The sequence below is a fragment of the Odocoileus virginianus genome, chromosome 12 (assembly GCF_023699985.2).
Source record: "Odocoileus virginianus isolate 20LAN1187 ecotype Illinois chromosome 12, Ovbor_1.2, whole genome shotgun sequence".
Taxonomy (NCBI): Eukaryota; Metazoa; Chordata; class Mammalia; order Artiodactyla; family Cervidae; genus Odocoileus; species Odocoileus virginianus.
In genome coordinates this window covers 42,015,235-42,041,483 of record NC_069685.1, presented here as the reverse complement: position 1 = coordinate 42,041,483, position 26,249 = coordinate 42,015,235, and the positions used below count along the sequence as shown (strand labels likewise).

The 26,249-nt window shown below is 58.0% G+C and overlaps 1 protein-coding gene across 4 annotated transcripts; it reads left to right on the top strand.

Moving 5' to 3' along the window:
• Positions 1-1,423: 1,423 nt before the first annotated feature.
• MMP17 (matrix metallopeptidase 17) lies at positions 1,424-24,533 on the top strand. Of its 4 annotated transcripts, none has more exons than XM_070475033.1 (10): positions 1,424-1,665; positions 11,895-12,027; positions 12,844-12,973; positions 13,662-13,945; positions 14,866-15,042; positions 16,609-16,708; positions 19,006-19,088; positions 19,185-19,337; positions 22,258-22,515; positions 23,571-24,533. In XM_070475033.1, exons 1-10 carry the CDS (start codon positions 1,522-1,524, stop codon positions 23,882-23,884), a joined length of 1,776 nt encoding a protein of 591 aa, XP_070331134.1. In that variant the 5' UTR covers positions 1,424-1,521; the 3' UTR covers positions 23,885-24,533. The 4 variants fall into 4 exon arrangements, with proteins under 4 accessions (XP_070331134.1, XP_070331133.1, XP_070331136.1 ...); XM_070475032.1 differs by having other exon boundaries at positions 22,258-22,524; XM_070475036.1 differs by lacking the exon at positions 1,424-1,665 and adding an exon at positions 4,173-4,241 and having other exon boundaries at positions 22,258-22,524.
• The last annotated feature ends 1,716 nt before the right edge of the window (positions 24,534-26,249 follow it).

The following is a 26,249-nucleotide window of genomic DNA, read 5'->3' as shown; positions in this document are numbered from 1 at the left end:
CTTGATCCATCCCTGCCTGACGTCAATGTGCTCCGAAATGCCCCAGTTTACTGAGCCTATAAATTTCCTTTCCCTGACTAGGCCAGTCTGAGCTAGGTTTTTGCCACTAGCATTTGAGCAAAATTGGGGGGTATGCCTGTGAATGGTCAGGGAAGGGTCCTTGCTGAACCCGATCTCAGCAGATGAATATAATGGTCTTCTGAGCAGGTGCAGTCTCCATGCTCCAGAAGAGGCCACTGAGGCTCTGAGAGTAAGGGTGGGGGTTGGCGGGGGGAGTAGGATAAGCAAGACCTCCCCAGAGGGGAGCCAGTAGGGAGAGAGCTCTGCCCTGAAATCCAGACCACACTTGAGTGGAGGGGCCACCGCTCCCCTCAGACTGGGGGACGTGGGTTCAGAAGCGCCTGGGCCTCTAGAATGGGACCACAATCGACAGCAGGAGCTAAGAGTGGGGGTGGGATGTGGGAGGGGAGAGGTTATAGGAACTGTAACTGAGGTGTAGGAATATCTGCATTGGAACCTCGGTCTCCGCATGCCCTGGGGATCCTTTGATCCTTTAGCTCTGTGACCTCCCACAAGTTAGTTTATTCCTCTGAGACCTCAGTTTCCTCATTTGAAAAATGGAATAATAGTTTCTATCTCGAAAGATGTTGTGAGAAGTAAACGGGTATATACGGTAGGCGCTTAACTAGTGCAGGGGACACACTAACCTCCCAACAGGCGTCAGCTATTAACAGGGCCCTCCCCACATCCACAATTAGCACAGACCCCTGGTCCTCGCTGACCCCCAGTAGCGCCCAGACCCCACCGCCCCAGCGTCTCATTCTCTCATCCCAGCCTCTCCCTAGCTCCCCCCGCCCCAGCCACACCGCAGCCCGGCCCCGCCCCCTCGGCCACCCCTGGATCCCCTCCCGGCGCCCACCCCTACGCCGACCCCTCCCACTATTGCACCTCGCCCCTCACCCGACCCCCACCGCTCACGCCCACCCAGCCCCCACCTCCTTTCTACCACAGTGCAAAGGCTCCCCCAAGCGTCCGCCGGGTGCGCTGCGGCTGCCGTTCCGGGTCCCCACCAGTGACCGCGAATCCGTGCTCAGCTCGAGGTCCGCGTTCGCGCGGTCTGAAGGGAGAGGAGGGGTCCGTCCCCCGGGGGGCGGCCCCGAGCTCCGAATTCTGTGCTCCCGCCCGCAGGCCTCCGCCTCCCCGGGGACCGTCCGGGGACACTCGAGAAGTGCCTTCCTTCGGGCCGCCGCAGCCAAGGTCCCCGTGTGGATTCGCCGGGCGGGGGCGTGTGTGTAATCTGAGCATCCTCTGGGGGGCGCGGGACTCTGGCGGGAGCGGGACGCGGACCCTTTAAGGAGGGGCGGGGCGAGTGCCGTTGGCGGTAATTAGCATATATTAGCATGTCCCGCCCCGCCGCTGGGAGGCGGCGCTGGGCTCAGTCGGGCCGGGAGCCGGGCGCGGGCGCGGGGCGCACGGGCGCGGGGGGACTGTCACCTCTGCGCCGCCCGCCCTTTGAGCGCGATGCGGCGCCGCGCCGCCCGGGGACCCGGCCCGCCGTTCCCCCGGGCCGGGGTCCCGCCGCTGCCGCTGCTGCTGCTCGCGCTGGCCGCCTGTGGGGGCTTCGCCGCGCCCGCGCCCCGCGCGGAGGACCTCAGCCTGGGAGTGGTGAGTGTGCGGCCGGGAGGCGGGCTCCCGCGGGCCGGGGAGACACCATCAGGGCGCCTCGACGCTTGCGGGAACCGGACGCCCTGGACCCATTTCCTGGGCGGGAAAGCTGAGGCTGGGTCGTAGGCTGAGTGTCTGACGCGCGCCCACCCGGATCTGGGAGAGGTGCGCTGGGTCCCTCCTTGGCTGCGTGCGCTGGGAGCCCGCCGCAGTCACAGGAACCCGCGGAGGTTGGCGGCTTACCTGGCCGGAGCCCTGTCTCCGACTACGTGCAGCCCCAAAGAGGCTCCTGAGGCGGATGGGACAGCAGTCGCAGCCGCCCAGAGCTGGGCGTCCCGCGTGCGTTCCCAGTGGGAGTGGCGGGGTGGGAGGTGCGCACCCACAACAGAGAAAAGGACGGAGCTGCGGAGTGTGGGCGCCCCGAAAAGCTGGTGGTTTCGAGTTTGCTCCGTTGAGGATGTTGAGGAACAAGGGAACCGACCCCCCAACCCTCCACTAGGCATGGATCTTGGCCCCATTTCCTGTTCCCTTCCACCCCCAGGACGGCCAGCCTTGCCTTGCCACCCTTTTCCCCGTCCTGAACCTGATGAGGTGCCCCCCCCCCCCCGCAGGCTCGGATGTAGCCCCACCACCTTATCTTGCGCTTCCCCTCACCCAGTATCAGCTGTGTCCCACTGGCTTAGAAACCATACAGAGGGGCTGCGCAGTGGCCTCTTCCCACGTCCCCTCCCCCGTTCAGTCCGCCAAGCTTGGAGCCTCCTCCTTGAGACTTAGAAGATTTAGATCACACTTTATAGGTCTCCACCCCCGGGCCCGGGGAGGCTGGGCGTGGGCACGAGGGGGCCGATGGATTAAGCAGATTCCTTCTGAGGCTTCCGCCCTGCAGTTGCCCTCACTTGGGCTCCCTGCCTCCGCACCTGGCCCTCGGCAGTCTCCTAGAAGGGTGCTGGCAGGGCTCCTCTCCCAGGCTATTAGCATTCTCGAGCTTCAGGTGGATTTCAGGCCAGTGCAGGCATTCAGGGGGCATCCACAGCCCCGTGGTTGGCAGGACTTGGCCACAGGTTCTGGGTGAGGAACAGTCTCTGGCCACCCCTGCCCAACTGCCCCAGCACTTCTGCAGCCATCTGGGAGGGCACAGCCACAGTCCGTGCTGTCTGCACTCGAGGGACCCCCAGAGCCGCTTCCTCCCAGCCAAACTGCTCTGAAATTCGGGTGCCTTTACCTGCCTCTGGGGCTTGGGGTGTCCTGAATCCCCTTTTGGGGTGCAGGCTCTGAGGGCATCAAATCTCTAGGTCTGGGCTGGGTGGCAGTAGAACCAGGCTCTCACCTTCCAGCTTTGAGGGTTACTGGGGATCAGGCCCCCACCATCAGGACATGGAGCTCCTGGCCCAGTCAAGTTCATTTATCAGACGAAGTGCTATTGTGAAGTTTCTCGATACCCACCCAGAGGGAGCGGGTCAGGTACATTGCTCCTGGTTTGCACCTCCATGCCTCCTCCTCTGTCTGCTCCCCTGGCTTCCCCGGCACCAAGGGTTCCCCCGGCCCCACACCCTGTGGGAGGCACTAGGCCGGGGATGTGGCCCCTCAGTCTGGAGCCCCAGAGACTGTAGGGCCTTGGCATCCGGCCCAGCTGGTAAAGAGCAGAGGTTGCTGCCCCTGCCAGGAGAGACCCCGACCAGGAGAAGACCAGGTCTCTTCCAGGCTGGTGTGGGAGAAACCTTCCTGCATCCTGCCCCCAATTTGCGGGCAGAGGGCGGTCTCTGGTGGTCTTCCGGGGAATGACACCTCAGTGCATCAGACCCAGAGGTGCAGGAAGACAGGCAGGGATTTGCAAGGAGGAGGGGGGAACTCCTTTCTACCCACCCTCTGCAGACCGCCCCCGGGGGCCCACTGACTCTGGATATTCAGGTCTAGGGCTGCCAGTGAAGAGAAGGGCCCCTTTGTAAGTGTGACCCAGCTTCTGCCAGACAGAGCCGTGCCCAGCGGGTCTCTCAAGCGCTGGCTGCCCCCGGGAGGGGCTCCCTGGCCCAGCCGCCGCTGGAGCATCAGAGGAAAACAAAGCACCGGATTGAGGCCCGCTGCGCCGGCCCAACAGCAGGCTTTCAGGCCGTGGTGGAGGGGGACAAAAGAGCCCCATGCCCTCCTGGGGTTGTCGGCTGAGCCGCAAGTCCTTCTGGGCCTGTTTTCATTATTTTATTTCTGAGTAAGTAACATCCACGGCAAAATATTCAGGCCATACAGAAGGGTCCACAGGGGTGATCGTCTCCCTCGTTTCCTAAGGATTCTTCCAGAGGTTGTCTGGGCACATAAAAGGGCTTGGGGCCTCGGCCCCTTATTTCTATGGATGACAACCTGCTGTCCACTGCTGCGTGTCCTGCCGTTTTCACTTCCCAGTCTGTCTTGGGGAACGGTCGGTACTGGAATGTCTTTATCTGCCTGGTTCTTTCTGTCCACCCACCGCATTTCACTGCATAGATGTGACTGACATCCGCTAACCAGACCCCGGCCCGGACGTGCAGGCTGTTCCTAATATTTCACCGTAGTCAGGAGCGGCCGGAACGCCCAGTTACTGCGGTGTGAGTATGTAAGGGGCTCAGCCCTGCAGGAGCCTGGTGACAGGCATGCATGGGACATGTCACGAGTTGACAGATTTGCCAACCAGTCCTCTAAAGTTTGGACTTACCTCATGGCTCAGTGGTAAAGAATCCGGCTGCCAATGCAGGAGACGCGATTTTGATCCCTGGATTGGGAAGATCCCCCAAAGAAGGAAATGACAACCCACTCCAGTATCCTTGCCTGGAAAATCTCATGGACAGAGGAGGAGCCTGGTGGGCTACAGTCCATGGGATTGCAGAGTCAGACATGCCTTAGCAACTGAGCACACACCTCTGAAGTTTGTTCTCAGGTTTCTATCCCAGCAACAAAGTCTGTGAGCTCTTGTGCCTCATACCACGCATGTCGGCAGTTCTTTTGGTTCTCTGACTATGGTCTGTGGCTGAGAACGTGTGAGGGTAGCCGGGAATCAGCAGGGCCCTCCCTCAGTGGCCCAGGGGGCTGGGCAGGGGCTGGAACACCTGTGAGCACCTGTCCCCCTGCAGGGGTGGGGAGGGGGTGACGGGGGTGGCCATCACCCTGGCCTCAGCCAGTGGCCTCTGGGTCCCTGCTTCTCAGTGCCAGCACCCAGGCAAGCCTGTGGGCGCTTGATGTGCTCAGAATCCGCGTCAGACCTGGTTTGGAGCCAGGAATATTCCTCTCGGTGCAGTCAGGGAATCCAACCAAGGTGACAGGGGCAGTCTCCCTGAGCTGCAGGGGGAGAGCCTCAGCTCCCAGGTCTCCCGCCCACCCCTCCAGAGCTTGAATTTAAAGGTGAAGGTCTGAGGACCCAGCTGGTAGCTGGTCCCCTCCCCGGCCCTCCCCCCACACCCCCGCATTCCCACCCTGCAGGCATGTTGTCAACAAGTGAGTTCATTTCCCGGACACTCATTGCCCTGGGTATCTGGATGACTGAGAAGTCTTTGTGGCACTTTCGTAGGGGCCCATGTGGTATGGGCACGACCACGCTGGACGCCTGTGGTCTGAGCCCTGGGAGTGTGGACTGTGACTAAACAGGCCAGTGACCAGCCTGGCCGCTGAGGAAATGTCATTGCTCTTTCAAGAGCTCTGGAACCGGCCTCTGGGCGAGGGTCCCAGGCTGCTGCCTACCAGTCTCGGGGGGTGGGGTTTGTGCTGGGCCTCAGTCTCCTTATCTGTAAAATGGGGCCATGAAAACAGAGCAGTTGGGATATTACCTGACTGATGCCCCTGAATCACTCACAGCAGTGTCTTGTGGGAAGTAAGCTGCCTTCACAAGCTGAGGGGGGGAGTGTGGAAACAGGGGGAAGGCTGGGGAGCAGTTAGGGGCTCACCAGGGTGCTCGCTGATGCAGTGCCTTCCTGAGGGTTTCCGAAGGTGCTCTGAGCACACCACATGGTTTTTGCCTCTTGGTTAACGGTGGCTCAGAGCTTCCAGTGAGACACTCCGGGTGTAGAGTCTGTGCCGTGCACATAAAGGGTGACAGACGCATCTGTCACACGCTAGCTCACAGCCCTCTGGGTCCCTTCCAGACACCATCCTGCTCTCAAGAGGGAAGGACAGTGGTCTGGGCAGGATGCCAACCCCACTTCCCCTCCTCACCTGGCCCACTTGTCAATTCCTCCACCCTCTCTTCTCTCTGTACCCTAGTCCCACCAGCTGCTTTCTGTTCCCTGAACTTCCCACACTGGTTCCAGGCATAGGGCCTTTGCACTGGCTGTTCCCACTGCCATGAATTTTCATCTCGGCTTATCACCTAGCCAGCTCCTCCTCATCTTTCAGGGCTCTGCCCAACGCCACCCCACCAATCACCCATTTAAGGAGCCCCTGCACACTGTCTCACTTCTATTAGCACAGGGTTCGTGGGAGTAGGCCCTAAAGCTAGAGAGCCTGGGTTCCCATCCCACCTCTGTCCTGTGCTGTGTGACTGTGAGCAAGTGTCCTGACCTCTCTGCCCCTCAGTTTCCTCATCTGTAAAATGGGCATAATAATAGCCCCTACCTATATGATCATTGCATCAGTTCTTTATTGAGCACCTGCTATGTGCCAAATATGAATTGAACCCCATGGACTGCACACCCCTGCCCTCACGGTTTTTCCCTACGGCTGCTGTGAACATAACTCAATAATCATTGGCTGTTAGGATCACTTATCATAGTTACCACCCATGACACTTATTTTTCACGTGTTTAGTACTGGTCTTTCCTACAAGACTGTCCCTCCTGGGTGGACGGCAGGGTGCGATCTCCCCAGGTCTTTGCTGTCGCACCAGCACCTGGCGCAGGGAGCCCTCGATGAGGGTGTCCAATCAATGGATGGACTGTCCGAGGGGGGTCTGGGAGCATCCCCCTGGGGAAGATGCTGGGATAAGGGATCATCCCAACCACAAGCAGCCCCCGGAGGAATTCCCACCCTGCTGGGGGGGCCCCAGGTCCTTTCTCTCTGGGTCTTTATTGGCTGGACATCCAAGGGGGTCACACACAGACTCGAGCCAGGGCCGCACTGTGTGCCCGCGGGCCATTTCTGCAGCTGCTCCTGAGGGTGGGGGGTGACACCACCCTCGTCAGCCCTGGCAGATGAGTGAAGGTCAAAGGTGGCACCACTCAGCGAGTGCTGAAGGGTCTGTTATTATTTGGGTCTGGGGGTGGTGCTCTAAAGCTGCTGCCCACCCACCTCCACTGTCCCTGATGCTGTGGTGGTCTCTGCACTGCCCTGGCCTCCATTTTCTCATCGGTGCCCTGGGACCAATGACACCCACTCTGCATACCCCCACGAGGCCGGCGGAGTCCAGTCAGTGACGGAGCACGAAGTGGGGGGCTGACAGTTCAGCCGTGTGTCCCCACAGTCCCCACTGGCCCCAGGCCTCTCACAGCCCATCAGATAGGTGTCCTGGGGTCAGCTCGCTTCACTCCTGCCCTGGTCCCACTGCCGGCACGCAGGGCGAACCCTTCTGTGCCTCCATTTCCCCGCCTGAAAATGGGGCAACAGTGGCCAGGCCAGGGCTGGGGGGAGGACCTACGGAGGCACTGCACACAGTAAGCGCCTCTTGTTTTCTGGCACCATCCACACGCATTACAGCAAGGCCTTCCTCACCCTGCAGTCCAGCCATCCGTGGCAGGTTGGTTTACCGAGTCCCCTGGGAGCCAGCGCTAGGGCCGTGGGTTGAAGGCTGACCCGCTGGGCGGAGGGACTGCTCAGGGCATAAACATGAGGCCTCTTTGTGGGGGCGATGGCCCACTTGCCTGTGACTCTGATGAGGTCAGGAGGGAGTTTTGTGGTGTGTGCGTTAAACATCGTTAGTGCTGTGAACAGATGCATGTTGTGTCAACCAGTGATAAACAATACAAAGAAAAATAAAACCAAGCAGGTGGGGGCTGGGGGTTGGGAAAGCCATGGGGAGGATGGTAGGTGACTTCATCTGGTTTGCGCGAGGGGCCAGCACTCCACCCCCTGCCAGTGCCTTGGGTAGAGCACCCACGTCTCTGGGCCTCAGTTTCCCCATCTGCAGTAATGGCTCAGCTCACGGGGGTCCTGGCAGGGAGGAGGAAGAGAGCCCGTCCTTGGCTGTTAGGGATTACCCATGATGAGGCAGCCCCTGCAAGTTTGGGGCTCCCCCTCCCCCCCTTCTCTTGGCCTTCTGGAAAGTTCACCCTCAGCCCACACACTCTGGTTGCCCTGGAGACACGGTCGCCGTGGTGACGGAAGGAGGACCAGTGGGTGAGCACAGGAAGGGGTTGGCCCCAGGCGACCCACGGGTTCTGTAGGTATTAGGGGGCAAGGGGCGGGACTGGAGACAGCTGGGTGGACAGGGGGTCTGGGCCCCCACCCCAGGGGCTGACGTTCCATGGGCACTACTGTGGAAGCAGGCAGGAAGAGGGGCTGCAGTGGCTCCAGGGGAGCCCTAGGCAGGGCATTTGGCAGCCTTTGCCCTGTGCAGGGACCTCAGCTCTGAGGCTGAGTTCTCAGCCTGGTTCCCCTCTGATGTTCCAGCCTGTACTAACTACCAGGGAAAAAAAAATTAAACCCCGGCCATTCGGGAATTTTTGTCTCCCCTCAATCGGGATGAGCTGGCAAGTCAAGAGGGAGAGAGACAAAGAAAGGAGTTTTTAGACACCCCCTCCCTCCCTGGGCTCCAGGGCTGTTCCTTTCGAGCAGCGATGGGGGCTTCTTGTGTGGACACGTGTTTCCACGGAACAGGGGAGAACAGGATGGCTCAGGGCTGAGCTGGGGTCCCCATGGGCTCTTGAGGACCAGCAGCCCCCCCCCAAACCCACCAGAGATTTGTCCTGGTGTCACACATCTCCTGAGGATTTCGCCCCCAATGCCCCCCACCCCCTCCAATTGCCCTCACTGCCCGCCAACCCTCTTGAGCTGAGGGTTGTTCCCAGCCCCCATTCCTAGTCCAGGAATCAGTGCAGAAGCCCACCAGCTCTGTGGGGGACCAAGGGGAGGAGGTGGGGTGAGGGTGTGAAGGGAGGGGACTGGCTTTGTGATGAGAGAGTGGCTGCACTGGGGGCAGGTGCGACAGCTGAGCCCAAGCCTGTGGGGAGGGGGAGGAGGAAGGGGGGCCCTCCCTCCCGCCAGCCCCCCAGATCCCATCAGCATGCTCTCATGCTCTTGCAGCCAGCAGGAACTGCAAACGGCAGTGCTCCGGGGCCTGGGCAGGTACCAGCAGCTGCTGACCATGGCCAGAGCAGTGCCTGTCCCAGGGCAGCACGTGCCCTAGTCCTGCCCTCGGTCTGCAAGTGGACACAGAGCCCGACCACTTGGACCTGCAGCTAAAACCTCCTGCTTTGCAACGTTCACAAACATTTCCAAACCACCTGAAGTACTCTTGAGGCCTGAAGTCCAAAAATGTGCATGGCCTCCCAGCAAGGCTCACAGGACCAGAAGAAGCCACTCCTTTGTAGCCCCCGTGGAGCCCTGGGAGGGCTGGGAGCAGCAGGGGGCTGTTTGGGTCAGACACCCAGCTGTTATCCCAACCTATAGCATGACAGCTGGGAGGTGTGTGGTCCTCCCAGGGTGTCTCAGCCCCAGCCCGCCCAAAGCAACTGGCCTGGGTGGGGAAAGGCTCTCACCTGAGTAGATCATTACCTGGTAGGAGAAATGGGGCCAGCATCCTCACCTAGCATCATGTACCAGACTTCCTGGAGGAGATAGCCTCATGGTGCTAAACAGCCCCCAGCTCTTTAGCTCAGGCCTGCAGTGTTAACAAAAAGCTGCAAAATGTGTGTGTGTGTTTTCTGACTTTAATTTTTATTGGAGTATACTTGATTTGGGCTTCCCAGGTGGTGCTAGTGGTAAAGAACCTGCCTGCCAATACAGGAGATGTAAGAGAGGCATGTTCGATCCCTGGGTTGGGAAGATCTCCTCAAGGAGGGCATGGCAACCCACTCCAGTATTCTTGCCTAGAGAATTCCATAGAATGGAGGAGCCTGGCGGGCTAGAGTCCATAGGGTCGCAGAGTTGGACACAGCTGAAGTGACTTAGCATGCACACATGCCCATAGTTGATTTACACTGTTGTGTTAGTTTCTGCTATATAGATAGCTCTGTGAATAAAGAGACACATCTGTAACATGAAATGCTCTCTTGGGCGTTTCCGGGACCCAGTGATTAGCCATGAGACTCGCTCAGTAAATCTTGTTGATAACTGACAGGGTGCATTTTTAAACAATTTTATTTATTTATTTATTTATTTTTGGCTGTGCTGGGTCTTCATTGCTGTGTGAGCTTTCCTCTAGGAGTGTTGAGTGGGGGCTCCTCTCTGGTTGCCGTGCGTGGGCTTCTCATTGCGGTGCCATCTCTTGTTTAGAGCTGGGGTTCTGGGGTGCACGGGCTTCGGTAGTTGTCCCATGTGAGCTCAGTAGTTGAGGCACACAGGCTTCATTGCTCCACAGCTTGTGGGATCCTCCCAGATCAGGGATCAGACCCAAGTCCCCTGCATTGGCAGATGGACTCTTTACCACTGAGCTACCAGGAAAAGCCTCCAGGTTGCATTTTAGTGTGTTTGAAGTGATATGAAGGGAGGTCCTCCTAAAAGAAGGATGCTCAGGGGTGCAGAGGTGCTAGCACCGCAGAGGGCAGAGCCCTGAGTGGAGATTGAGCCTTTCCGCCTACTCGTCTGAGCACAGGATGACACGGGTGTGTCCGCTGGGAGCACCCTGTGGTTGCTGTTCCCTGTCCTGCCCGACAGCCTAATAGGAGCTCCCAGACCTGAGAGGGGCCTCCCATGCCCCCCAGTTGGGCACATTCTGGGAGGCCTCCTTTCAGAAGTTGGGGAGGAAGTCAAGAAACAGAGAGCAGCCCAGCAAGGACTCAATGTTTCCTGGAAAGCAGGGGTGGGGAGTTGGGGGGTGGGATCTGGCTGGTTCTCTGCAGGTGTATGCAAATTGTATGCAAATCATCGAGGACTCTCCTGGTCTGTTGAGGCTCCTGGGCATCCCTGGAGGTGGGGGGCATAAATCCCCAGGGCAAGGAGTCCATAGGCAGGAGCTATATACTCACCAGCCTCCTGGGGGCCCTGTAGGTGGTGTAAATGAATAGAGCAGAAAAATAAAAAGTAGACCTGCAAGTCAGTACCTCTCTTGAAGCCTGGTCTGGAAGGGAGTGGAGCTCAGAGAATTGCCACAACCCCGCCTTCCAGCCACCCATGGGTCTTCCCCAGACTGGCTGGTGAGCCTGCCCCCTGGCGCTGCGTCCACGTGGCTGAGTGCTTTTCACGGGGTTGTCACCCAGCCCAGGAAGTGGGCGCCTGCACCATTTGCCTTTGAAGAAACAGCAGCCCCCCGGAGGGTCCCCATGGATGGCATCGGTGCCTCCCTGTCCCCCCAGATGGTAAAGGTGACTGGGCCAGGGAAGGGGGCTCTGTGTGTGTCCGTGGCATAACGGGTTGTCCTCATTCCTGCTTCCTGCTTGGCTCAGGGGTTCCCCCCTGGGGCACTTTGCAGAGACCTGTCCCCTGACAACCAGCGCCACACGTGCTTTACATGGAGGGTGCCTATGTCAGGTGCTAACCTGAGGGTTTCCACGTTCTAACTCATTACATCCTCACTTCCACAGGTGAGGAAACAGCCTAGAGAGAGCACTGACTTGCCTCAGTTGCACAGTGAGGACAGGGCTTGGTAGGATTTGAACCCAGGCAGCCTGGTTTCAGAGTCTGGGCTCTTAACTCCTGGGCATGTGCAGCACATGACCAGATTCTTAAAACCGGTTTCTGAGCCCATTGCCCTTCTCAGTGTGGGTTTCAGAGCTTGGGTCCTGGACTGCTGCTTCACTGCCAGCTCAAGGCCTGAATTTGGCACTCATGATGTTAAATAACCTTTTAAAAATTTCAATTTTGTAAGTGTCCCTTGGGCATTTTGCTGTCGCAGGAGGAGGGAGGTGGGGCAGGCTGCCATGAACAGTTGTACAGGTTGTACACTGCTGAAGCCCATCCCATCTAAGGGGCATCAAGTTTATCAAGACACTTCTGCAGCCTCCTGTAAAGAAATTTAAGAAGGAGCAAGAGACACCCTGTGGGCTAGTGGGCAGGGGTTGGAGTGTTGAGCTGAGCTGGGAAAGGCCTGCCCCTTACAGCAGTGGTGGCCCCAGGCCATGGCTCTTCTGTGGGGCTGAATCCCCACCTCCAACACCCCTCACTCTGCTCTCTGCCTGCAGGAATGGCTGAGCAGGTTCGGCTACCTGCCCCCAGCGGACCCCGAAACGGGACAGCTGCAGACACCAGAGGAGCTGTCCAAGGCCATCGTGGCCATGCAGCGGTTCGGAGGCCTGGAGGCCACTGGCGTCCTAGGTCAGTCCTTGGGGTGCAGTGGGAGATGGGTGCCAACCTGGTTTCTCCCAAGTACCCCTGCAGCCTGCCTTGCTATCCTGGGACAGGGGGGAGGATTCTTGCTGCCTGGGGGCCCTCCATCATCCCTGTCCCCTCCCCATCACCATCCCCAGTGTGGGCACGGCAGTGGGTGAGTGTGCCAGCTATTCCCAGACCCCATTTCCATACTTAGGGCAGGGATCTCCAACTCTATGCCTTGGCCCAGGCAGACCAGGTGTGGGAGTGAGTTCTGGCCACCCAGGCCCCTGTTAAGTCTTGCCCCATCAGGGGTGGGGGGCAGCCCTGTGCTGTCGAAACTCCCTGCTTTCCAAGGGAAACCAGAAATCTGGGGTGTTTATGCTGCAATGCCCCACTCTTTACATTTTGACAACAAATTCCAATTTTGCAAAGATTCTCGGCAGGGCTGGCCAATCGAAACATGTCCGTCCCCAGACACATGTGCCACACACAGACCCATTGGGCTGTGTGTCCTGTGAGAGGCAGGAAGTGTTGCCAACGGTCCCAGTTGGGGTCATGCCCCCTCCGATTGCTCGGGGCCCCTGCTATACATTAGTAAATGCTTGGGCAGCCCCCACCCTGTCTGTAGACAAACCCCTGACAGTGGGGCCTGATGCAGCTGCAGACCCAGGCCTTGTCCCCCCAGACCTGGTGCAGGGAGCCAAGGGGACCAGACTGGGGCTTGGAGCCCGCTCTCAGGGAGCTGCTGGGAATGCCCAGTTGGGGGTGAGTGTGCACAGGACCGAACTCCTGACCTCTTCCTGCCCGCCCGCCCCGCAGATGAGGCCACCCTGGCGCTGATGAAAACCCCTCGATGTTCCCTCCCTGACCTCCCGGCTGCAGCCCCAGCTCGAAGGAGGCGCCAGGCTCCAGCCCTGACCAAGTGGAACAAGAGGAACCTGTCGTGGAGGTGGGCAGGGCTTTCCTGGGGTCTGAGTGTCACGAGGGCAGCCAAAATGAACACCCACAAACCAAGGCTGAAGAGACAGGATTTTGTCTTCTTGCTTCTAAAAGTCAGAAGCCCAAGATCCAGGGGTCGCAGGGTGGTCCCTTGGAGGCTGTGAGGGAGAGTCCAGCCTGGCCTCTATCCAGATGCTGCAGGCAGCTCTGGGTCCATGGCTCCGATCCCTGCTTCCGTCTCCACACGGCCTCCTTTCATGTCTGTGTCCCCTTCTGTCCCTTATAAGAACCCTCACTGGATACAGAAAGTAAAAGTGTTAGTCATTCAGTCATGTCCAACTCTTTGCAACCCCACGGACTGTAGCCCACCAGGGCCCTCTGTCCATGGAATTCTCCAGGCAAGAATACTGGAGAGGGTTGCCATGCCCTTCTCCAGGAGTTCTTCCTAATCCAGGGATTGAACCTGGGTCTCCCATATTGCAGGCAGATTCTTTACCATCTGAGCCACCGGGCCGCCCTAATCTGGAATGACCGCATCTCCATCCTTGCCCCGATGACATCTGTAAATCCCATTTCCAAATCAGGTCCCCGGTGCCCCACTCGAGGCAGAATGTTCCCGGGAGTGCACTGCAGCCTGGTCGGGGGTGCTGGGCCTGTCCCCACGGCCTGACCCTGGGCTCTGACCCCGCCCACCCCAGGGTCCGCACGTTCCCACGGGACTCGCCCCTGGGCCGCGACACAGTGCGGGCGCTCATGCACTACGCGCTCAAAGTCTGGAGCGACATCACTCCCCTGAACTTCCACGAGGTGGCCGGCAGTGCCGCCGACATCCAGATCGACTTCTCCACGGCCGACCACAATGACCGCTACCCCTTCGACGGCCCGGGCGGCACAGTGGCCCACGCCTTCTTCCCGGGCGACCACCACACCGCAGGGGACACACACTTCGATGACGACGAGGCTTGGACGTTCCGCTCCTCAGGTGTGTCCGGGGCAGCCCTAGGGACCCTGCGTCACACACCCTGACCCCCGATTGACCCATGATGGTGTAGGGAGTCACACCAGTGCCCCGGTACTAGAAACCGCCATGGCATCCCCCTGAGCCAGCCCCCCGCCCCGAGCCCAAAGCTGTGGGCACCTGTCCAACTCAGGAGGACAACGCTGGGGTCCTCATCCAGGCTGATCTCACCAGCCGTCTCTGGCATGGGCAGCCCGCCTGGCCAACCCTGGCTGGGATGTGACTCTGTGAGTTCAGCTTGTCCTCATCCTGGTCTCCACTTCCAAGAGAGAGTGGGAACTTGCAAGGTCTCTGCAGGCCTGGGCACATCACCACTTCTGCTAAGTCCCACTGGCCAAAGAAGTTGCAGGCCCCCAGGTTCGAGGCGGGAGGAGGATCAGAGCTGAGGAGCACAGGGCATGACTATAGACAGGGGAGTGGGGACCCTTGAGAGGGTGGTCTCTATATCAGACTGAGGAGCCCATCCCAGCTGGAGGAACCAGCAGGGGTCCCATAGAACCTGTAGGTTCTGTGCCATGATGGGACCTGGGGAATCTGTTCAACTCTGCGGGGCTCGGGGAGCTTATAGTGACCCCTGTAACTTGGCTCCTGGTGGCCTACAAAGCCTGAAGTATTTGCCATGTAGCATTTACAGTTTGCAGCCTTACTGTGAGTGGCACACGTGGGGTGGAGAGACCGAGAGACCCCAGGGCCTGAGATGCCCCTGAAGATCCTATCGGGCCTCCTAAGAACCTGAGTGAATCCACGAACCCTCTGTCCAGGGCTGGGGCCTCCTCCACAACCATCCTGGCGGGCCCATCACATCCCACCCCATAGGTCCCGTCCTGGTGGCCCAGCAGGAGCTGGCAGCCCCTCCCCCGACTCACCGGCTCCTGTGTCCCCAGATGCCCACGGCATGGACCTGTTCGCTGTGGCTGTCCACGAGTTTGGCCACGCCATCGGGCTGAGCCACGTGGCAGCCACACGCTCCATCATGCAGCCATACTACCAGGGCCCGGTGGGTGACCCGCTGCGCTATGGGCTCCCCTACGAGGACAGGGTGCGGGCCTGGCAGCTGTACGGTGAGTCCTCCCCCCGAGGGCCAGCATGGGTCACCGGGGGATGGGGACAGCATGCTTCAGACCCCCAGGGCCCGGAACCCCACAGAGAACTGGTTGTATTTTGTTCGCTGTGTGCCCAGCATCCAGGACCTGCACACGCTGGCTGCCCCTCAGTATGTGTGGAATGAATAAACAGGTGATTTCTGTCACCAGGGGCTTTTTACAGAGCTTGTCTCAGACCCCCGGGAAAGGTCCCATGTTCATCCCCCAGGAGGTTTCAGGTTGTGACAGCTGACATTGATGATGACCCAGGGCCCGTGCAGAGCACTTACGTGTACTCAGTCATCCAGTCTTTACAAGCTGTGAAGTCCATACTGCACCCCTACTTAGAGATGGGAGGGCTAAGCCAGGACCAGCCCAGAGCCAGGGGTCACATCAGGAAATGTGGCAGAAGGAAGCCTGTCCTGGGAGCTGACAGGAGCCTGGGGGTGGGGCAGTGATGGACCCTCCCCCATATACCTCCCCATCTGCACACTAGTCTCCCTCACCCCCACCCCGGTCTGTCCCCCACCCACAGCAGCCAAAGCAATTCCCTTAAAGCCTGGGACGGAGCCTCTCACCGGGGTGGAGGGGGAGGTCAGCCTCGCTTTATGCCCCATTGCAGCCCCTCCCCTCCACCCAGGCCCCTCCCCTGCTTCACTGTGGCCTTTGACATCTGTGGACACTTTTTCCTTGAATTTATTTATTTTTTAATTGCAGGATAATTGCTTTACAATACTGGTTTCATTTCTGCCGTACATCAACATGTACAGCATAGCCGTACCATAAATTAGCCATAGGTGTACCTGTCCCCTCCCTCTTGAACTTCCCTCCCTAAATGTAGTAAAATTTACCATTTTTACCACTTCAGAGCGAACTATTTAGTGACATTTGACACATTAACAGTGTCGTTCAAGCATCATTTCTATCCGCTTCTAGAACTTTTTCATCCCCCCACCCCACCTCCCGCTCCCGCCTCCCCCATTAGCAGTCACTGCCCAGCCCCTGGCAAACACTCATCTCCTTTCTGTCTCCATGGATTTGCCTCTCTGGACAGTTCAGATAAATGGAATCCTGCAGTGTGTGGCCTTTTGTGTCTGGCTGCTTTCACTTAGCATGTGTTTTCAAGGGTCATCCCCGTCATAGCATGCATCAGTAATTCCCTCCTTTTTACGGCTGAATGATTTTATTTATCCATTCTTCCGGTGATGGACATTTGGGTTGTTCCCACCTTTTGGCCGTGATGAATCATGTTGCTATGCACATTTATGTGCAGCTTTTTGTTTGAATACTTGTTTTCTGAAACACTTGTTTAAGTCATCAAGGCACCTGTGCCTTCTGCTTATGCATCTAGATGCTCAGGCTTGGGTGGGGGGGTGGGCGTCTCCCCTGTCCTGCTCACCACCACAGTCCAGCTCCTGACTCAGTGCAGGCACAGTGCCTGCCCACCCGGTGGCCTCTATTCCATCCTGGCAGCTCCAGAAAGGGTGGTGGGGTCTACAGGGAGGTGGGGATGCCAGGTTCAATGCAGCCTCCTGGTCTCCACAGGTGTGCGGGAGTCGGTGTCCCCCACGGCCCAGCCAGACACCCCAGAACCTGAGGAGCCACCCCTCCTGCCGGAGCCCCCTGACAATCGGTCCAGCACCCCGTAAGCTGTGGGCCCCATCTCCACTCTGCAGCCAGCACCGCTCCCAGCAGTGGCTTAGAGTCCTGAGCTCCAGGGTCATCTGGGCCTGCTGAGCCCCGAGAAATGGTTTCTTTTCTTATGGACAGAAGTGGAGGTGTTGCAGAAAGGGGGACCCCTTCCAGGGCCCAAAAGTGGGCTTGTGTCTAACACCTGGAAATGAACTGCCCGAGGATACACACGTGCTGACAAAGGAAGAGACTTTATTGGGAAGGACGCCCAGGCAAAAAGCAGAAGGGTCAGGGAACCCAGGAGTACTGCTCTGCCATGTAGCTCCCAGTCTCGGGTTTTATGGTCATGGGGTTAGTTTCCAGGTTGTCTTTGGCCAATCATTCTGACTCAGAGTCCTTTCTGGTGGTGTACGCATTGCTCAGCTGTGATGGGTGCCAGTAAGAAGGATCTTGGGAGGTGTTAGGACACATGGTGTCACCTTCTGACCTTTCCCAAACTCTTCTGGTTGGTGGTGGCTCATTAGTTCCGTGTTCCTTACCAGGATGTCCTATCATAAACTAACTCACACAAATGATTACTGTGGTGCCTGGCCAGGGTGGGCGATTTCAGGCAGCGTGCTTCCCCTAACAGAAGGGACAACTAACCACCCAGCCCAGAGCTGTGCAGAGGCATTCCTTTCAAACCCACAATTTCCTCTCCCCCTTTGTCACAGTCATCTACGGCTCTGTAACAAACAGCCCTGCCTTGTGACATCAAACCACCACCGTGTCGGTAGGCTCGTGGATTCTGTGGGTCAGGAATTTGGACAGGGCACAGAGGGATGGTCAGCTCCACAGTGTTGGGAACATCTACTGGGGACTAGAATCCTCTGGGGGCATCGTGACTCGGGTCTGGTGCCTGGGCTGGGCTGACTCAGCTGGGCACTCCTCTGTGGCCTGTGCTGGAGCCTGGACTCCTAGAGTCGGTGTCCCAAGGGAGCGTCTGGAGGGTTGGCAGTGCCAGAGGCCAGGCGACAGCTGCCTGTCTTTTAAGGCCCAACCTCGGATTCGTCTCGCTCTGTAGTAAAAGCAGCAGCCGGAGCCCACCTGTGCTCACCACCCCAATCCCCCCACCCCCGGTGGAACAAGTGCCACAGAATCTGCAGGAGGCCATCCTCATCCACCCCCCACCTCTGCCCTCCCAGCTTCCCTGCCCCTTTCACGCTCACACAAAACAAACACAAACAGAAATCTATGTATTTAGGCTTCCATGGTTCAGTTTGGTTTTGAGGTTTGGCTTTCCAAGAGTAGAATGTTTTTATGCTTTTCCCACTCAGCTGTTCATGGTGAATTTCCACTGAGGTCAACAGCTGTTGCTTTATCTTGTGTTGTTATTATTCTTCATTGCACTTACTTATTGAATAAGTAACACTTGTCAGTATACATGGCTCCAGAGACACAAAAAAAGGACCTGCAGTGAAAAGTTAGTGCTCACCGCTGATGGACCAGCCCACTCCCCAGGGCACATAACTGTTGATGTGCGTGTCCTTCCAGAGAGATTCTACACTAGTATAAGAAAGTTAAGCATGTAGACATACATGTGTGAGCCCAGTAGGACGCTGGTGCGCTGGTCTGCACCACACCTCTGGCCCCAGGGCCCATGGAGGCCTCTGTGTCTGTGAAGACACCTGGTTCTCTGAGCTTGAGCTGCACGATGGTGCGCATGTGCCTGTTTTATTTTTTATTTTATTTATTTATTTTCTTGGCCACATCACATGGTGTGTGGGATCTTAGTTCCCCAACCATGGATTGAACCCAGAGCCCCTGCAGTTAGGAAACTCGGATTCCTAACCACTGGGCCGCCAGGGAAGTCCCCTGCACTGCCCTGTTTTTTAAGTTCTGGATCGGTGGGCATTTAAGTTCCTGATCTTTTGTCCTCACAAATGATGTTGCTGTGAATGCTGTCAGTGGGTAGAGCTGCAGACTCAGAATCGGGGGACCCAATAAGTAAGCTCATCGTTTCCGTAGAAAGCGCCCAGCCGGCTTCTCGATGCTTTGCTGGCAGCATTGAAGGCGCCTGCTTGTGCTCCTTGACGCTCGCTCGCTCAGTGATCCATCTTCGCCACCTGAAGGGCCAGAATAAGACTCGTTTTCACTCACTTTTCTCTCTTGACTAAACTGCTGTGGTCAGTGAGCCTGCAGGTGGTGATGCAGGATGAGGGGGTCCTTGGAGGAGGCTCATCCTGGTGGCCTTGTGCCACCCAGCTCCCCAGGGCAGCTCAGCTCAGAGTGGGGCTGCCTCCCTGCCCTGCCCTCTCTCTCTGCCCCCAGGCCCAGGAAGGACGTGCCCCACAGATGCAGCGCCCACTTCGACGCGGTGGCCCAGATCCGCGGCGAGGCCTTCTTCTTCAAAGGTAACCCCCGCGGGGTCCAGAGGCTGGCAGACAAAAGCGGGTCCCACCCTGGGCCCCAGACCGGCCACCTGCAGCCCCACCCCCTGTGTCCCCCAGGCAAGTACTTCTGGCGGCTGACCCGGGACCGCCACCTGGTATCGCTGCAGCCGGCACAGGTGCACCGTTTCTGGCGGGGCCTGCCGCTGCACCTGGACAGCGTGGACGCCGTGTACGAGCGCACCAGTGACCACAAGATCGTCTTCTTCAAAGGTGGGCGGGCCCCTACCCGGGTGCCTGCCAGGCATCGCTGACCAGGGGACCACAGCCCTCACTCCCCAGGACCCCCAAGCTTGCCTCCACCCAGGAACACTGGTCCTGTGCTTTGCTCTCTGGATCTGGAGCTCCAGGCAGAAAGCAGCTCATTCATTTGTGCACTAAACCAATTTGTATTTATTGAGCACCTGCTGTGTGCCCCCCACTGACGTAGGCACTGCAGGCACGCGGTGGGCAAAACATGGATATATCCCTGCCCTTGTTCTGGGGAGGGGGGGACACAGTAAGCTCCCACAAGTAATGAGGAAGTTAATTTCAGATAGACCTGAGGGAACAGCATTCCAGGCAGAGGGAACTGCCAGTGCAAAAGCCCTGAGGCAGGAACAGTCTTGCTGATTGAAAGACCTTAGAAGAGAGTGGTGAGGCTGGAGCAGAGTAAAGGATGAAGATTCAGGGGAGGCGACGCAGGTCAGGTTGACACCTGGGGGGCCGTGAGTGTCAGGCTGGATTCATTCTAAGTACAGAGAGGAAACTGAGGACCTCCCTGGCCCAGGCCCAGCTCCCCAGTCTCAGTCCAGGGTGACAGGTCCCCTGGAGGAGGGGTGTCACTTCACCCTCTAACACCCCCTCTCCTGGGCTGGGCTGGGAAGGCACAGCTTCGGTTTCTGGGGAGCATGCTGTCTTTGGGGGGAGAAGGCAGGGTGTCCGCCTGCAGCAGGAGACCAAGCCCTGCCGATTCTGTGGGCACTTTGGGGCTCTGAGCCTTCCTCCATCTCATATGCATGGCTGTGCGCACATACAGAAGTGTGTTGGGGAATCTGTAGCTCCCCAGAGTGAAGCTACCCTGCTGCCATGATCAAGCCTCTTCAGCCTGGCCTCCCTTGAATGGGGCCCGAGTTCACCTGCTTCACACCCACCCTGGCGCCACCACCACCCCCAACCGTAGAATCACTCTCCCAACCTGAATGCCTAAGGCGAGCTACAGTCATGGTGGTGGGACCTGCCTGGCATCTTCTAAATAATTTGGATTATTTCTCAGCGTTTATAACTCAGGAGATCCCCATGAGAAACCATAGCTCTGTCCTGAAATGTAAGACAGTGTGGGCACTTGGGGCCTGTGCATTTGCCTAGCAGAGTCAGCTGCAGCAGGTCAGGCTGCCCTGTCCATGTCACCCACGCCAGGCGCCCACTTGGAGGAAAACCTCACAGCCCTTTTCGTTGTTTATATAGGGCCCTTTCTGCAGCTGTGCCATCCTTTCCTTCAGTGGTTTTCAGTCTCTGTCAGAGGATTTTTTAGAAATTATTATGGCTTTTAAAAAAACACAGAATGTAAAATTTACTATCTTAACCACTTTTAAATGTACAGTTCAAGAGCATTAAATATATTTACCCTGTATCCAACCATCACCACCATCCATCTCTACAGCTTCTTCATCTTGCAAAGCTAGCTGAAACTCTGTCCCCTGTAAACACTACCTCCCCATCCCCCTCTCCCAGCCCCTGGCACCCACTACCTCACTTTCTGTCTCCATGGGTTTGATCATTCTAGGGACCTCACACAGTGGAACCATACAGGATTTGTCCTTCTGTGATCGGCTCATTTCACTGATTATAAGGTCCTCCAAGGTTCATCCATGTTGTAGCATGTGTCAGAAACACCCTTCTTTCTTTTTAAGGCTGAGTAAAATTACATTGTCCTGGAGGAGGAAATGACAACTCACTCCAGTATTCTTGCCTGGGAAATCCCATGGACAGAGGAGCCTGGTGGACTCCAGTCCATGGGGTCGCAGAGTCAGACAGGACTGAGAATGTACACAACACAATGAATGTTCCATTGTATGGATGGACCACATTTTGTTCATCATCTGTTGATGGACACTTGGGTTGCTCTCACCTCTTAGCTATTGTGAATAACCATGAGTGTACAGACAGCTCTTTTGGAGAACCTGCTTTCAGTTCCTTTGTGTATATTCCCAGGGGTGAGGTTACTGGATCCTGTACTAATTCCATGTTTAATTCTTTGAGGAACTGCCAGACTTTTCCACAGCAGCTGCACCATTTTACATTCCCACCAGCAGTGCCCAATTTCCCCACATCCTCAGCTACACTTGTTATTTTCTAGGTGTGGAGCGGGGGAGGTTGATAATGGTCATGCTAGTGAGTGTAAGGCGGTATCTCATCATGTTTTGACATGCATGTCCCTGGTGATTAGTGATGTCAGAAACACATCTTCTCCTGTGCTTACTAACCATCTGATTATCTTCTTTAGAGAACTGTCTATTCCAGACCTTTATCCAGCCAAGGATTTTTTTTTATGTTTTGCTTTGTTTTTCCCAATTGTTTTCTAAATAACTGGGCTAATTTTTGCTAAACCTGAGTGCGGGTAGGGGGACATGACAACACCTGCTCAAACTTACTTCTCACATTCCCACCCTTCTGTGGCAGAATAGCTAGGAATGTTTCTAGAGCTCAAAGCTCAGGATATACCCAAAAAGCATCTTAATCACACCATTTTTGGAAAGTTGTACAAACAGATTTGAAGTTCTTGGTGATTTCTCTGCTTCTGTGCAGTCAGACAAGGCTGCACCCAATCAGGTCCAGCTGGGCCTTGACCCAGCGCCCTTCTGCCCTTCACCCACCTTACCGCAGAACTGACTGAACAGGCCCTGCAGACCAAAATGGCTTCTCCGGGTGGGGTGGGGGTCTTGCCCCCACCTGTGATGTGGCCGCCTTATCAGACCCCACGTCCTCTGGCTGCTGCAGGTGTGGGACTCAGCCCGGCTCACAGCAGGTGCTCGGTGAATCTCAGGGGCGCGCGCACATCGGGGTGTCAGCCCGCGGGAGAAGCAAGGGCTGGGGCCCCCGCCTGGCGGGCTGGGCGAGCCCCGGCCCACGGCTCTTTCTCTCGCCCCCCCAGGAGACAGATACTGGGTGTTTAAGGACAATAACGTAGAGGAAGGATACCCGCGGCCTGTCTCGGACTTCGGCCTCCCGTCGGGCGGCGTCGATGCCGCCTTCTCCTGGGCCCACAATGACAAGACTTATTTCTTTAAGGACCAGCTGTACTGGCGCTACGATGAGCACACACGGCGCATGGACCCCGGCCACCCCGCCCAGAGCCCCCCGTGGAGGGGCGTTCCCAGCACGCTCGATGACGCCATGCGCTGGTCCGACGGTGAGCCAGGCAAGGGCGAATCCCTGGCAGCCTCAGCCTCCCCACTTGGGGAGTGGGTATCCGGGGGCACAGGGGGCGCCTGCCCCGCCTCCTTGGCCACAGACTTCCCCAGGGCCGCCTTGGCCTACTCCTCTGGCGCTTGTTCACCTCTCTCCTCATCCCTTCCTTGCCCCCGTCACCCTTCCAGCTGTAGCATCCTCACCTCTTGCTGCCACACAGGCGCGTGCAAGCGCGCAGGCACACACCCCAAGGCCTTTGCACCTTCGGTGCTTCCTCCTGGAACCCTATGCCCCGCATACCCACGCGGCTCCTCCCCCACCCGCTTCAGTCCTCTCAAACGTCCTTGCAGCGCTCCCTGCCTGCAGTGAGAAGTACACCACCTTCCTACAAGCGCAATTCAGTCGCTCAGTCCTGTCCGACGCTTTGTGACCCCCATGGACTGCAGAACGCCAGACCTCCCTGTCCATCGCCAACTCTCGGACTTTACTCAGACTCATGTCCATTGAGTCGGTGATGCCATCCAACCATCTCATCCTCTGTCGTCCCTTCTCCTCTGGCCTTCAATCTTTTCCCAGCATCAGGGTCTTTTCTTTTCTTTTTTTTTTTAAGCTGCTCAGGGTCTTTTCAAATGAGGTCTTTTCTTCACATGTGGCCAAAGTATTGGAGTTTCAGCTTCAGCATCAGTCCTACAAGGGCAGCTTGTGTTCTAGTTTCAAAGCAATGTCCCCAGCATCTAGAAGAGTCTGGCACATACTAGGCTCTCAGTAAATATCCAGTAGGGTGGGAAAAAAAAAAAAAAATACAAGCCAGAGTTACTTCATTTCATGCTTCTGCCTCCAGGCGGCTCCGCGAGCTTTCCCAGGCCCCTTAAAGCTCTGAATGCCCACAGATGAGCTAGCCGGGGCCTAAGAACAAGACTCTGACTCTCAACTAAGACATTCTGCATCTTCTCTACTGGCCCCGCAGCTCTCCCCTTCCCGGTCCTCCTGCTGTCTAGCCTGAACCCCGCGTGCTGCAGCTGCCGGCGCTCAGGTGCCCGCTCTCTTCTCCCCTAGGTGCCGCCTATTTCTTCCGCGGCAAGGAGTACTGGAAGGTGCTGGACGGCGAGCTGGAGGTGGCGCCCGGGTACCCGCAGTCCACCGCCCGGGACTGGCTGGTCTGCAGAGACCTACCCGCCGACCCCGAGGGCACGGATGGAGAGGCCGGGGCCCACGCGCGGCCGGGACAGCGCGACCATAGCCGCTCAGAGGATGCCTACGAGGTCTGCTCCTGCACCTCTCTCGCCGCCCCTGCCCCGCGGGCGGCGGGCCCACTGCTGGCCGCGCTGCTGAGCTTCCTGTGGACAGCGGCCCAGGCGCTGACGCTGTGACATTCGGTGCTGGCCTTCTGGCCAGGGCCCGGAGCTGCGAAGTGCAAGGACTGGTGGCCGCCCCTCCAGCACCCTAGGCAAGCGTGGAAGCAGAGCGGACCCCGCCTCGCGGGTGGGGACGGGCGCCCCCTATTCCCGGGCCGAGGCCACCGGGTGCAGCCTCCCTAGCTCTTGCAGAGGCCAGCAGAGGGCGCTGCTCCTCGGGCGGTGGATGCGGAGTAGCGCTCTCCTGGCCTTGACTGCGGGCTGTGAGCTGGGAAGACTCCGTCACGGCCCTGATGGGGGCCAAAGCCGTCTTTTCAGCCTGTGAGTGACGGCATCTCACGGAGATTAACAGAAGATTAACATCTCATGGAGATTGACAGGAATGGGCAGGGGTGGGGGTGTTACATCAGGCTCGGGGCCCTCAGTTCCGCAGGCCCTGGAAAGGGCAGCTCGGGGATCCCACGGGCACCCCCTCCCCGTCACCGGACCGCACTGCTGCCCCTGGTGCTTCCGCCCACCCGTGGGGCTTCCTCTCCTGGTCCCTGTGGGCCTGCTGGTTGCCTTGATGAGGGCAGCCTCCCCACACACAGGCGCGCCCCCAAGTTGGGGCCGTGGTGGTCTTGTGACGCATTTCAAACAAACACGACCTCTTCCTGCTTCGTAACGGCTCAGACTCGGCTCCCTGATGCGCCCAGGTGGGTGGAGAGTGGGCAGCCTCTGGGCCTGGAAGGACTCTTGCAGCCCTGACCCCAGACCACCAGCACTCTGCAGTGGCGGGGCCTCCAGGAATGCCTGTGTAGTGGTCACCAACACCTTCCTGCCCAGCACCTCCTTGACTCCTCCAGGACCATCCCAGGTGGTTACACCCATTTCACAGATGGACAAGTTGAGGCCCGGTTCAGGGAAACACACCTCCTGCCAGCAGGCTGGGTCAGGTCTCAGAACCTGAGGTTCTGGCACGTTGGCCCAGCCCTCCCTGATGGATTTAGTGCTTACTTGCATGTGCAAGTACTGCTGTCAGTATGAGACGTGCAGAATGAGACAGGTTCTTGGGCGAGGCACCTGGGATGCCATATGCCACCCCGTGTACCCCAGGGCATGGCCCAACAGGAAGTGTGAGTAGGTGGCTTGGCTGGCCAGTCCAGGGACTGTGCTCCATCCCATTGCTCCTCTGCCCCCTGGCTCCATATCCAGGATGGCAGCCGTGAGTCCCACCCAGAGAGGCCGAGAGTGCGAGCTGTACCCTTCGCCCTGCAGGGGACCTTTCCCTGAAGCCCTGGCTGCCTGCCTGCTCTCACTGGCAGGGAGTGACTCTTCCTGGGGGTGCATAGCTGTGGGAACAGGATGTTCTTTGCCCATCCCTGCAGCAGCTGTAGATGCCCCAGGGTAGGGCACTTGGCCTGAGAACCTCTGATCTAGAAGAATCACTAACATCTCTTGCCTGGGACTGGGGAAAGGCAAACACCTTTGGCAAAAATGGGGTTGGTCAGGAAGAGGAAAAGTAGGCGGGGGTGAGCATCAGGCCAAAAGACGACATGAAGAGACCCTGCAGGGACTGCTTTAGAGCAGGGATCTCCAGGCCGGGTGCCCAGTTGGAAGCATCAGCATCACCTGGAACCAGCAGAAACGCAAATTCTCTGGCCTGCCTTTACCTGCTGATCAGAAAGCTGGGGGCAGGGCTGACCGTGTGTTACCCTCCCCCCATTCTCTTAAGTGTGAGGCACAGGCAAGTTTATGAACTGCTGCTTTCCAGCGGGCTCCAAAAAGGCCTCCCAGAGCAGGGGGATGAGCAGAAACCAAGGGAGGAGGGGGAGTTGGTTGTGCTGAGATGAGAGAGAAGAGCCCAGAGTCCTGCCGGGGTGTGGGGGAAGGGTAGGTGCACACATCTGGGGGTGAGATAGGCATGCTCCAACAGAAGACACTCCATCCTTTGGCCAGAGATTTTCCAGAGAAGAGTGGGAGCCCAGGAGGGCAGGGGCAGTCTTTGTTGGGGGCTTGCAGGCTGCTGTAAGGCGTTGGGATACACTCCCCATGTCACAGGGAGTTGCCAACCCCAGCTCTAGGGAGAGGCAGAAATGTTCCAATTTTCAGAAGAGAGCACAGGCTCTTGCAGCTACTTGGCTCCTCCCCTACCTGCCGCCCAGGTAGCAGAGGTAGGCTCAGGGCCATCCCAGGACACATGGGCAGGCATGATGCCACAGGCAGGCAGGCAGTCTCCAGGCCTGGCTGTTCACTGAGCCAAGTCAGGCCACATCCCACATCCATCTGTCAGCCATCTGGTCTCTGGACCCGGAAGGGCTCTTTGCCCATCAGACCAGACCAGATGGACTAAAGATCCCTCGTGGGTGGAACAGGCTGCCTTTGCTCAGCAAGGGCACCT